At 61.4% G+C, this 13,516-nt stretch overlaps 1 protein-coding gene across 1 annotated transcript in view; it reads right to left on the bottom strand.

Moving 5' to 3' along the window:
• CHD3 (chromodomain helicase DNA binding protein 3) overlaps positions 1–13,516 on the bottom strand; it is an 86,550-nt gene that overhangs the window by 16,275 nt on the left and 56,759 nt on the right. Inside the window, 6 exon segments of the mRNA XM_054052721.1 lie at positions 2,234–2,366; positions 7,819–7,927; positions 8,020–8,133; positions 8,386–8,484; positions 10,581–10,710; positions 12,200–12,315. Coding sequence (XP_053908696.1) covers positions 2,234–2,366; positions 7,819–7,927; positions 8,020–8,133; positions 8,386–8,484; positions 10,581–10,710; positions 12,200–12,315 — 701 coding nt within the window.

Consider the following 13,516-nt stretch of genomic DNA (forward strand, 5'->3'; position numbering starts at 1 on the left):
TGCGACGCCCTCGTGCCCTCACACCCCTTGTGCCCTCACAGCCCTCGTGCAAAGCCCTCGTGTCCTCACGCCCCTCGTGCTCCACCCTTGTGCCTTCACAGCCCTCGTGCGATGCCCTCGTGCCCTCACAGCCCTTGTGCTCCACCCTCTTGCCCTCTGAGCCCTCGTGCAATGCCCTCGTGCCCTCACGTCCCTTGTGCGACACCCTCGTGCCTTCACAGCCCTCGTGTGACACCCTGGTGCTGTCATGCCCCTCGTGCAACACCCTCGTGCCCTCACGCCCCTTGTGTGACGCCCTCGTGCTCTCACAGCCCTCGTGCCTTCACACCCTCGTGCCCTCACGCCCCTCGTGCAACACCCTCGTGCCCTGACGGCCCTCGTGTGACACTCTTGTGCCCTCACACCCCTCGTGCTCCGTCCTCGTGCCCCGACGGCCCTCGTACAACACTCTCGTGCCCTCACGCCCCTCATGTGATGCCCTCGTGCTCCACCCTCGTGCCCTCACAGCCCTCGTACAACACTCTCGTGCCCTCATGTCCCTTGTGTGACACTCTTGTGCCCTGACAGCCCTCGTGCAACACTCTCGTGCCCTCACACCCCTCATATGACACTCTCGTGCCCTGACGGCCCTCGTGTGACACTCTCGTGCCCTCACGCGACACCCTCGTGCCCTCACGCCCCTCGTACAACACTCTCGTGCCCTCACGCCCCTCATGTGATGCCCTCATGCTCCACCCTTGTGCCCTCACGCCCCTCGTGCGACACTCTCGTGCCCTCACGCCCCTCGTGCGACGCCCTTGTGCTCCACCCTTGTGCCCTGATGGCCCTCGTACAACACTCTCGTGCCCTCATGGCCCTCATGCGACACTCTCGTGCCCTCACGCCCCTTGTACAACACTCTCGTGCCCTGACGGCCCTCGTGCGACACTCTTGTGCCCTCATGCCCCTCGTGCTCCGTCCTCGTGCCCTGATGGCCCTCGTGCGACACCCTTGTGCCCTGACAGCCCTCGTGCAACGCCCTTGTGCCCTCATGGCCCTCGTACGACGCTCTCGTGCCCTCACGCCCCTCGTGCCCTGACGCCCCTCGTGCGACACCCTTGTGCCCTCACGCCCCTCGTGGCCCTCGTGCCCTCACAGCCCTTGTGCAAAGCCCTCGTGCTCCACCCTCGTGCCCTGATGCCCCTCGTACAACACTCTTGTGCCCTCACGCCCCTCGTGCTCCGTCCTCGTGCCCTGATGGCCCTCGTGTGACACTCTCATGCCCTGACAGCCCTCGTGCAACGCCCTCGTGCGATGCCCCTCGTGCCCTCACACCCCTCGTGCGACACTCTCGTGCCCTCACACCCCTCGTACAACACCCTCGTACCCTCACAGCCCTTGTGCAACGCCCTCGTGCCCTGTCCTCGTGCCCTGATGCCCCTCGTGCAACACTCTCGTGCCCTCACAGCCCTTGTGCCTTCACACCCTTGTGCCCTCATGCCCCTCGTGCGACGCCCTCGTGCCCTCACAGCCCTCGTGCCTTCACACTCTCGTGCCCTCACGCCCCTCGTGCAACACTCTTGTGCCCTCACGCCCCTCATGTGATGCCCTCGTGCTCCACCCTTGTGCCCTCACGCCCCTCGTGCTCTGTCCTCGTGCCCTCATGCCCCTCGTACGACACTCTCGTGCCCTCACGCCCCTCGTGCTCCGCCCTCGTGCCCTCACACCCCTCATACAACACTCTCGTGCCCTCACACCCCTCATGCGACACCCTCGTGCCCTAATGGCCCTTGTGCAACGCCCTTGTGCCCTCACGCCCCTCGTGCAACACTCTCGTGCCCTCACGCCCCTCATGTGATGCCCTCGTGCTCCACCCTCGTGCCCTCATGGCCCTCGTACAACACTCTCGTGCCCTCATGCCCCTTGTGTGACACTCTTGTGCCCTGACAGCCCTCGTGCAACGCCCTCGTGCCCTCACACCGCTCGTACGACACTCTCGTGCCCTCACGGCCCTCGTGCAACGCCCTCGTGCCCTGTCCTCGTGCCCTGACGCCCCTCGTGCTCCACTCTCGTGCCCTCACGCCCCCTCGTGTGCCGCCCTCGTGCCCCCACGCCCCTCGTGTGACACTCTCGTGCCCTCACGCCCCCTCGTGCGCCGCCCTCGTGCCCTCACGCCCCTCGTGCTCCGCCCTCGTGCCCTCACGCCCCCTCGTGCGCCGCCCTCGTGCCCCCACGCCCCCCGTGCGCCGCTCACCTTGAAGCGCCGCGCCAGGAATTTGTTTTTCATCTCCAGGAAATTCCCTTTGGACGCTTCGCCCTTGAAGGGTTCGTTGATGACTCCGAAGGCGCCGTCGTTCTGGATGTCCGTCCAGCGCGCGTAGCCGTGGCTGAGCGCTAAGGACGGGCACCGCGACACCGCGACACCGCGACACCGCGACACCGTCACCGCGACACCGTCCCCCTCTTCGCCCTCGGGACACAAACGATGTCACTGTGTCCCCAATGTCACCGTCAGCGCTGTCCTCAACGCCTCCACCACCGCATCACCGTCACCACATCACCGTCACTGCATCACCGTCACCGTCACTGTGTCGTTGTCACCGTCACTGTGTCATTCACCGTCACTGTGTCACCGTCACCCTCATTTCCGGTCCCCCTCTTCACCCTCAGGACACAAACGATGTCACTGTGTCCCCAATGTCACCGTCACCGCTGCCCTCAACGCCTCCACCACCACATCACCGTCACTGTGTCACCGTCACCGTCACTGTGTCATTGTCACCATCACGATGTCACCGCCACACTCATTTCCGGTCCCCCTCTTCACCCTCAGGACACAAACGATGTCACTGTGTCCCCAATGTCACCGTCAGCGCTGTCCTCAACATCACCGCTACGGCGTCACCGTCTCCACATCACCGTCACTGTGTCATTGTCACCATCACTGTGTCGTTGTCACCGTCACTACATCACCGTCACCGTCATTTCCGGTCCCCCTCTTTGCCCTCAGGACACAAACGATGTCACTGTGTCCCCAATGTCACCGTCAGCGCTGTCCTCAACGCCTTCACCACCGCATCACCGTCACTGCATCACCGTCACCGTCACTGTGTCGTTGTCACCGTCACTGTGTCACCGTCACTGTGATTTTCAGTCCCTCTTCACCCTCAGGACACAAACGATGTCACTGCGTCCCCAATGTCACCATCAGCGCTGTCCTCAACATCACCACTGCAGTGTCACCGTCTCCACATCACCGTCACTGTGTCATTGTCACCGTCACTGTGTCACCGTCACTGTGATTTTCAGTCCCTCTTCGCCCTCAGGACACAAACGATGTCACTGTGTCCCCAATGTCACCGTCAGCGCTGTCCTCAACGCCTCCACCACCACATCACCGTCACCACATCACCATCACTGTGTTGTTGTCACCGTCACTGTGTCATTGTCACCGTCACTGTGTCACCGCCACCCTCATTTCCAGTCCCCCTCTTCACCCTCAGGACACAAACGATGTCACTGTGTCCCCAATGTCACCGTCAGCACTGTCCTCAACATCACCGCTACGGCGTCACCGTCACCGAATCACCATCACAGTGTCACTGTCACTGTCACGATGTCACCGCCACACTCATTTCCGGTCCCCCTCTTCACCCTCAGGACACAAACGATGTCACTGTGTCCCCAATGTCACCGTCAGCACTGTCCTCAACATCACCGCTACAGCGTCACCGTCACCACATCACCATCACTGCATCACTGTCACCATCACTGTGTCACCGTCACTGTGTCATTGTCACCGTCACTGTGATTTTCAGTCCCTCTTCACCCTCAGGACACAAACGATGTCACTGTGTCCCCAACGTCACCGTCAGCGCTGTCCTCAACATCACCGCTACGGCGTCACCGTCTCCACATCACCATCACTGCGTCATTGTCACCGTCACTGTGTCGTTGTCACCGTCACTGTGTCACCGTCACTGTGATTTTCAGTCCCTCTTTACCCTCAGGGCACAAACGATGTCACTGTGTCCCCAATGTCACCGTCAGCGCTGTCCTCAACATCACCGCTACGGCGTCACCGTCTCCACGTCACCATCACTGTGTCATTGTCACCGTCACTGCGTCACCGTCACCCTCATTTCCGGTCCCCCTCTTCGCCCTCGGGACACAAACGATGTCACTGTGTCCCCAACGTCACCGTCACCGCTGTCCTCAACATCACCGCTACGGCATCACCATCTCCACATCACCATCACTGTGTCGTTGTCACCGTCACTGTGTCACCGTCACTGTGATTTTCAGTCCCTCTTTGCCCTCGGGACACAAACGATGTCACTGTGTCCCCAACATCACCGTCACCGCTGTCCTCAACACCTCCACCACCGCATCACCGTCACCGCATCACCGTCACTGCATCACCGTCACCGTCACTGTGTCGTTGTCACCGTCACTGTGTCACCGTCACTGTGATTTTCAGTCCCTCTTTACCCTCAGGACACAAACGATGTCACTGTGTCCCCAATGTCACCATCAGCGCTGTCCTCAACATCACCACTGCAGTGTCACCGTCTCCACATCACCGTCACTGTGTCATTGTCACCGTCACTGTGTCACCGTCACTGTGATTTTCAGTCCCTCTTCGCCCTCAGGACACAAACGATGTCACTGTGTCCCCAATGTCACCGTCAGCGCTGTCCTCAACATCACCACTACAGTGTCACCGTCTCCACATCACCGTCACTGTGTCACCGTCACCCTCATTTCCGGTCCCCCTCTTCGCCCTCAGGACACAAACGATGTCACTGCGTCCCCAATGTCACCGTCAGCGCTGTCCTCAACATCACCGCTACGGCGTCACCATCTCCATGTCACCATCACTGTGTCATTGTCACCGTCACTGTGTCACCGTCACTGTGATTCTCAGTCCCTCTTCGCCCTCGGGACACAAACGATGTCACTGTGTCCCCAATGTCACCGTCAGCGCTGTCCTCAACGCCTCCACCACCATCACTGCATCACCGTCACCGCGATCTCAATGTCACCGTATCCCATCACCACTGTCCTCAATGTCACCACCTCCGCATCACCATCACTACATCACCATCACCGCGATCTCGATGTCACCGTATCCCCATCACCGCCGTCCTCAACGTCACCACCACCGTCACCGCATCACCGTCACCGCAGTCTCAATGTCACCGTATCCCCATCACCGCTGTCCTCAACGCCTCCACCACCGTCACCGCATCACCGTCACCGCGATCTCAATGTCACCGTATCCCCATGACTGCCGTCCTCAATGCCTCCACCACCGCATCACCATCACCGCATCACCATCACCGCATCACCATCACCGCGATCTCAATGCCACCGTATCCCCATCACCGCCGTCCCCAGTGCCTCCACCACCGCATCACCGTCACCGCATCACCATCACCGCGATGTCGATGTCACCAAATCCCCATCACCGCTGTCCTCAACACCTCCACCACCGTCACCACATCACCGTCACCGCATCACCGTCACCGCAGTCTCGATGTCACCGTATCCCCATCACCGCCGTCCTCAACGCCTCCACCACCGCATCACCGTCACTGCATCACCGTCACCGTTATCTCAATGTCACCGTATCCCCATGACCGCCGTCCTCAATGCCTCCATCACTGCGTCACCATCACTGCATCACCGTCACCGTTATCTCGATGTCACCGTATCCCCATCACCGCTGTCCTCAACACCTCCACCACCGCATCACCACCTCCACATCACCCTCACTGCGTCACTGTCACCACCATCTCAATGTCACCGTATCCCCATCACCGCTGTCCTCAACGCCTCAACCACCGCATCACTGTCACCGTATCCCCATCACCACTGTCCTCAATGCCTCCACCACTGCGTCACCGTCACCGCATCACCGTCACCGTTATCTCAATGTCACCGTATCCCCATCACCACAGTCCTCAACACCTCCATCACTGCGTCACCGTCACCACAATCTCGATGTCACCGTACCCCCTTCACCGCTGTCCTCAACGTCACCACCACCACCACCGCATCTCCACCACTACGTCACCGTCACCGCGATCTCAATGTCACCGTATCCCCATCACCACAGTCCTCAACGCCTCCACCACCATCACCGCGCTCTCAATGCCACCGTATCCCCATGACCGCCGTCCTCAATGCCTCCATCACTGCGTCACCATCACCGCATCACCGTCACCGTTATCTCAATGTCACCGAATCCCCTTCACCGCTGTCCTCAACGCCTCCACCACCGCATCACCATCACCGCATCACCGTCACCACGATCTCAATGTCACCAAATCCCCATCACCGCTGTCCTCAACACCACCACCACCGTCACCGCATCACCGTCACCGCGATCTCAATGTCACCGTATCCCCATCACCGCTGTCCTCAACACCTCCACCACCGCCACCGCATCATCATCACCACCACCTCAATGTCACCGTATCCCCATCACCGCCGTCCTCAACGCCTCCACCACCGCATCACCGTCACCGCATCACCGTCACCGCGATCTCAATGTCACCAAATCCCCATCACCGCTGTCCTCAACACCTCCACCACCGTCACCGCATCACCGTCACCGCAATGTCGATGTCACCGTATCCCCATCACCACAGTCCTCAACACCTCCATCACTGCGTCACCGTCACCACAATCTCGATGTCACCGTACCCCCTTCACCGCTGTCCTCAACGCCTCCACCACCGCATCACCACCTCCACATCACCACCACTGTGTCACCATCACCGCGATCTCGATGTCACCGTATCCCCATCACCGCCGTCCTCAACACCTCCACCACCGCATCACCACCTCCACATCACCATCACCGCATCACCGTCACCGCGATCTCAATGTCACCGTATCCCCATCACCGCTGTCCTCAACGTCACCACCACCGCATCACCGTCACCACATCACCATCACTACGTCACTGTCACCGTGGTCTCGATGTCACTGTGTCCCCATCACCGCCGTCCTCAATGTCACCACCACCGTCACCGCATCACCGTCACCGCAGTCTCAATGTCACCGTATCCCCATCACCGCTGTCCTCAACACCACCACTACCGTCACCGCATCACCGTCACCGCGATCTCAATGTCACCGTATCCCCATCACCGCTGTCCTCAACACCACCACTACCGTCACCGCATCACCGTCACCGCGATCTCAATGTCACCGTATCCCCATCACCACAGTCCTCAACACCTCCATCACTGCGTCACCGTCACCACAATCTCGATGTCACCGTACCCCCTTCACCGCTGTCCTCAACACCTCCACCACCGCATCACCATCACCGCATCACCGTCACCGCGATCTCAATGTCACCGTCTCCCCATCACCGCTGTCCTCAACGTCACCACCACCGCATCACTATCACTACGTCACCGTCACCGCGCTCTCAATGTCACCGTATCCCCATCACCACTGTCCTCAACACCTCCACCACCGCCACCGCATCATCATCACCACCACCTCAATGTCACCGTATCCCCATCACCGCCGTCCTCAACGCCTCCACCACCGCATCACCGTCACCGCATCACCGTCACCGCGATCTCAATGTCACCGAATCCCCATCACCGCCGTCATCAACGCCTCCACCACCGTCACCGCAGTCTCGATGTCACCGTATCCCCATCACCGCTGTCCTCAACACCTCCACCACCGTCGCCGCGATCTCAATGTCACCGTATCCCCATCACCGCCGTCCCCAACGCCTCCACCACCGTCACCGCGACGTGGATGCCGCCGCCTCCCCGCCGCGGCGCTCCCGGCGCTCCGGAAGGATACAGGACGATGCCGGCGAGGAGCCAGTAGTCGTGGCGCCGGTGCCAGATCTCGTTCAGCTTCCCTGACGAGATGGCGGCGCGCTCCTCGTTCTGCCACAGCGTGTGCAGCTCTACGGCGGAGAGAAAGGAAAACGCCGGGAATTTTACAGCCCTCCGGAATTCCGTCGGATCGCTCCGGCTTCGATCCCCCCCCAGCGCTCACCGGTGAAGCCGCCGTCGGCGATATTAAACATGAAACGCGGTTTCTCCACCTTCTCCTCCCGACGGCCGTTGGACCGCGTTTCCGCTTTGGAGTCCTTCTCCGCCTTCGCTTCTTCTGGATGGGGTCACGGAGGGGTCACCACTATGGCGGAACCCCCACTTTTTGCCTCCCCCCCCCCAAAAAACCCCATCGGCAGGCGGCAAGAAGCCATTTGCAGCCGGCAGCCATCAGTAGGTTTCAGAGTGAACGCGGCACAAGGAACAGCAAAAACCCTTCGGGGGTGCGTTTAAGCGTTGCTCCGCCCCCAATGGCGTCACTGTGACCACGCCCCCTCCCCTTAGATAAGCCCCGCCCCTCCCCACACACCTCGTTTGGAATCGGGGTCCCCCGGACGCTCTTTGGGGTCCTCTTCGGAGGGTTTCTCGTCGCCTTTCTCACCCCCCAAAACCTTCTCGGCCTCAGCACCTGCACGGGGGGACGAGGGGGGAGTTTGGGGGGGCCCTTTTGGGGCGAAGGGGCGCTCGAGGCTCCTTTTGGGGTCCCTTTAGGGGTGAAGGGGCACTCGAGGCTCCTTTTGGGGTCCCTTTTAGGGCGAAGGGGCACTCGAGGCTCCTTTTGGGGTCCCTTTTGGGGTGAAGGGGCGCTCGAGGCTCCTTTTGGGGTCCCTTTTGGGGCGAAGGGGCGCTCGAGGCTCCTTTTGGGGTCCCTTTTGGGGCGAAGGGGCACTCGAGGCTCCTTTTGGGGTCCCTTTTGGGGTGAAGGGGCGCTCGAGGCTCCTTTTGGGGTCCCTTTAGGGGCGAAGGGGCGCTCGAGGCTCCTTTTGGGGTCCCTTTGGGGGTGAAGGGGCGCTCGAGGCTCCTTTTGGGGTCCCTTTTGGGGCGAAGGGGCACTCGAGGCTCCTTTTGGGGTCCCTTTTGGGGGTGAAGGGGCACTCGAGGCTCCTTTTGGGGTCCCTTTTGGGGCGAAGGGGCGCTCGAGGCTCCTTTTGGGGTCCCTTTTGGGGCGAAGGGGCACTCGAGGCTCCTTTTGGGGTCCCTTTTGGGGCGAAGGGGCACTCGAGGCTCCTTTTGGGGTCCCTTTTGGGGCGAAGGGGCACTCGAGGCTCCTTTTGGGGTCCCTTTTGGGGCGAAGGGGCACTCGAGGCTCCTTTTGGGGTCCCTTTTGGGGTCCCTTTTGGGGCGAAGGGGCACTCGAGGCTCCTTTTGGGGTCCCTTTTGGGGCGAAGGGGCACTCGAGGCTCCTTTTGGGGTCCCTTTTGGGGCGAAGGGGCACTCCAGGCTCCTTTTGGGGTCCCTTTTGGGGTGAAGGGGCGCTCAAGGCTCCTTTTGGGGTCCCTTTGGGGGCGAAGGGGCACTCGAGGCTCCTTTTGGGGTCCCATTTGGGGTAAAGGGGCACTCGAGGCTCTTTTTGGGGTCCCTTTCGGGGCGAAGGAGCACTCGAGGCTCCTTTTGGGGTCCCTTTGGGGGTGAAGGGGCACTCGAGGCTCCTTTTGGGGTCCCTTTGGGGGTCCCTTTTGGAGTGAAGGGGCACTCGAGGCTCCTTTTGGTGTCCCTTTTGGGGTGACAGTGACACACAGATTTTGGGGTCCCTTCTGGGGCAAAGGGGCATTCGCGGCTCCTTTTGGGGTCCCTTTTGGGGGTGACGGTGACACAGATTTTGGGGTCCCTTTTGGGGTGACAGTGACACAGGGATATTGGGGTCCCTTTGGGGGTGATGGTGACAGATTTTGGGGTCCCTTTTGGGGGTGACAGTGACACAGATTTTGGGGTCCCTTTGGGGGTGAAGGGGCACTCGAGGCTCCTTCTGACGTCCCTTTTGGGGTGACAGTGACAGAGTTTTTGGGGTCCCTTTTGGGGTGACGGTGACACAGATTTTGGGGTCCCTTTTGGGGTGAAGGGGCGCTTGAGATTCCTTTTGGGGTCCCTTTTGGGGTGACACTGACACAGATTTTGGGGTCCCTTTTGAGGTGACAGTGACACAGATTTTGGGGTCCCTTCTGGGGCAAAGGGGCATTCGCGGCTCCTTTTGGGGTCCCTTTTGGGGGTGACGGTGACACAGATTTTGGGGTCCCTTTTGGGGGTGACAGTGACACAGTTTTTGGGGTCCCTTTTGGGGTGACAGTGACACAGGGATATTGGGGTCCCTTTGGGGGTGATGGTGACAGATTTTGGGGTCCCTTTGGGGGTGACAGTGACACAGATTTTGGGGTCCCTTTTGGGGTGAAGGGGCGCTCGAGGTTCCTTTTGAGGTCCTTTTGGGGGTGACAGTGACACAGATTTTGGGGTCCCTTTGGGGGTGACGGTGATAGATGGCTTTTGGGGTCCCTTTTCGGGTGACACTGACACAGTTTTTGGGGTCCCTTTTGGGGTGACAGTGACACAGATTTTGGTGTCCCTTTTGGGGTGATGGTGACAGACGGCTTTTGGGGTCCCTTTTGGGGTGACAGTGACACAGATTTTGGTGTCCCTTTTGGGGTGACAGTGACACAGATTTTGGTGTCCCTTTTGGGGTGACAGTGACAGACGGATTTTTTGGGGTTCCCCCCGGTTTTGGGGTCCCACCTCCTCTGTCGTCGCGGGAAGGGGTCCCCTCGGGCTCCCGCGGTGCCGGGGGCTCTTCTTCGTCCCCTTTGCGCAGTGCGTCGGCGTCGCTGCCGTCCCCCGGGGACGGTGACACCTCGGGGACAGAGGGCTGTGGGGACAATTGGGGACAATTGGGGAGTGCACCCCTCGAGGGAGAATGGGGGGGACGTGGGGACAGGAAGGGGGGGACGGGGGGGGACAGGGATGGGGACAGGGATGGGGACAGGATTGGGGACAATGGTGGGGACAGGGATGGGGACAGGGATGGGGACAGGATTGGGGACAGGATTGGGGACAATGGTGGTGATGGGGACACAGATGGGGACAGGGAGGACATGATTGGGGACAAAGATGACAATGACGACAGGGATGGGGACAGGGATGGGGACAAAGTGATGGGGACAGGGATGGGGACAGGGATGGGGACAGGGATGGGGACAGGGTGATGGGGACAGGGTGATGGGGACAGGGTGATGGGGACAGAGAGGACAGGATTGGGGACAAAGATGGCAATGGGGACAGGGACAGGGACAAGAATGGCGATGGGGACAGGGATGGGGACAGGAGGACGGGATTGGGGACAATGATGGTGATGGGGACAAGGATGGGGACAGGGATGGGGACATGGAAGACATGGTTGGGGACAGAGATGGGGACAGGGAGGACGGGATTGGGGACAAAGATGACAATGATGACAGGGATGGGGACGATTGGGGACAAGAATGGCGATGGGGACAGGAATGGGGACAGGGATGGGGATGGGGACAGGGATGGGGACAGGATTGGGGACAAAGATGGCGATGGGGACAGGGATGGGGACAAGAATGGCAATGGGGACACGGATGGGGACAGGGAGGACAGGATTTGGGACAAGGATGGCGATGGGGACAGGGATGGGGACAGGGAGGACAGGGATGGGGACAAAGATGACAATGATGGGGACAGGGAAGACATCATTGGGGACAGAGATGGGGACAGGGAGGACGGGATTGGGGACAAAGATGGCAATGGGGACAGGGATGGGGACAGCAAGGACATCATTGGGGACAAAGATGACAATGACGACAGGGATGGGGACAGGGATGGGAACAGGGAGGACATCATTGGGGACAGGGATGGGGACAGAGATGGTGATGGGGACAGGATTGGGGACAGGGATGGTGATGGGGACAGGGAGGACAGGGATGGGGACAGGGAGGACGGGATTGGGGACAAAGATGGCGATGGGGACAGGGATGGGGACAGCGAGGACAGGGATTGGGGACAGGGATGGGGATGGGGACAGGGATGGTGATGGGGACAAGGATGGGGACAGGGCTGGGGACAGGGCTGGGGACAGGGAGGACAGGGTTGGGGACAGGGCTGGGGACAGGGAGGACAGGGTTGGGGACAGATGGCGATGGGGACAGGGATGGGGACAGCGAGGACATCATTGGGGACAAGGATGGGGACAGGGAGGACAAGATTGGGGACAAAGATGGCGATGGGGACAGGAATGGGGACAGGGATGGCGATGGGGACAGGGATGGGGACAGGGATGGCGATGGGGACAGGGACGGGGAGGACAGGACCGGGGTTGGGACAGCCGTGTCCCCCACCTCGGCGTCCATCCTGTCGGGCGCTTTGGGCTCCTTCTCGGTGTCCCCGGTGTCACCGTCGTCCCTGTCCAGGGGTGGCCCCGCTCCGTCCCCGCGCTCGCTGGGCGCCGGCGTGGCTGCACGGGGGACCGTGGGCTGTGACACGGGGACACCGCCACAACGACCCCCCCGCGGCCCCGCGGCCCCACCCTGTCCCCCCCTGTCCCCATCCTGTCCCCCACATCCCCCATGTCCCCCACATCCCCCCTGTCCCCATCCTGTCCCCCCGTCCCCACCCTGTCCCCCATGTCCCCCTTGTCCCCATCCTGTCCCCCTCTCTGTCCCCCTTGTCCCCATCCTGTCCCCATCCTGTCCCCCATGTCCTCATCCTGTCCCCCCCGTCCCCATCCTGTCCCCCCTGTCCCCATCCTGTCCCCCACGTCCCCTCTGTTGCCACCCTGTCCCCCTTGTCCCCATACTGTCCCCATCTTGTCCCCATCCTGTCCCCCCTGTCCCCATGTCCCCATCCTGTCCCCCTCTCCGTCCCCCTTGTCCCCATCCTGTCCCCCCCGTCCCCATCCTGTCCCCCCTGTCCCCATCCTGTCCCCCTTGTCCCCATCCTGTCCCCCTCTCCGTCCCCCTTGTCCCCATCCTGTCCCCCCTGTCCCCATCCTGGCCCCCCTGTCCCCATCCTGTACCCCATGTCCCCCTTGTCCCCACCCTGTCCCCCCCGTCCCCCACATCCCCCATGTCCCCATCCTGTCCCCCTCTCTGTCCCCCTTGTCCCCCTCTCTGTCCCCCCTGTCCCCATCCTGTCCCCATCCTGTCCCCATCCTGTCCCCATCCTGTCCCCCACGTCCCCCCTGTCCCCAATCCTGTCTCCCTTGTCCCCATCCTGTCTCCCATGTCCACCATGTCCCCCTTGTCCCCATCCTGTCCCCCTGTCACCCCCATCCCTTGTCCCCATCCTGTCGCCCCTGTCCCCATCCTGTCCCCTGTCCCCATCCCGTCTCCCATGTCTCCCATGTCCCCATCCTGTCCCCCCTGTCCCCCATGACCCCCCCGTCCCCATCCTGTCCCCCTCTCCGTCCCCCTTCTCCCCTTCATCGCCTCTGTCCCCCCTGTCCCCATCCTGTCCCATGTCCCCCATGTCCCTCATGTCCCCCCTGTCCCCATCCTGTCCCCTTCTCCATCCCCCGTGTCCCCATCCTGTCCCCCATGTCTCCCCTGTCCCCCTTGTCCCCCCTGTCCCCATCCTGTCCCCCTCTCTGTCCCCCCTGTCCCCACCCTGTCCCCATCCTGTCCCCCATGTCCCCCCATCCCCATCCTGTCCCCCCT

This window comes from Cuculus canorus, chromosome 36 (assembly GCF_017976375.1).
Source record: "Cuculus canorus isolate bCucCan1 chromosome 36, bCucCan1.pri, whole genome shotgun sequence".
Classification (NCBI taxonomy): Eukaryota; Metazoa; Chordata; class Aves; order Cuculiformes; family Cuculidae; genus Cuculus; species Cuculus canorus.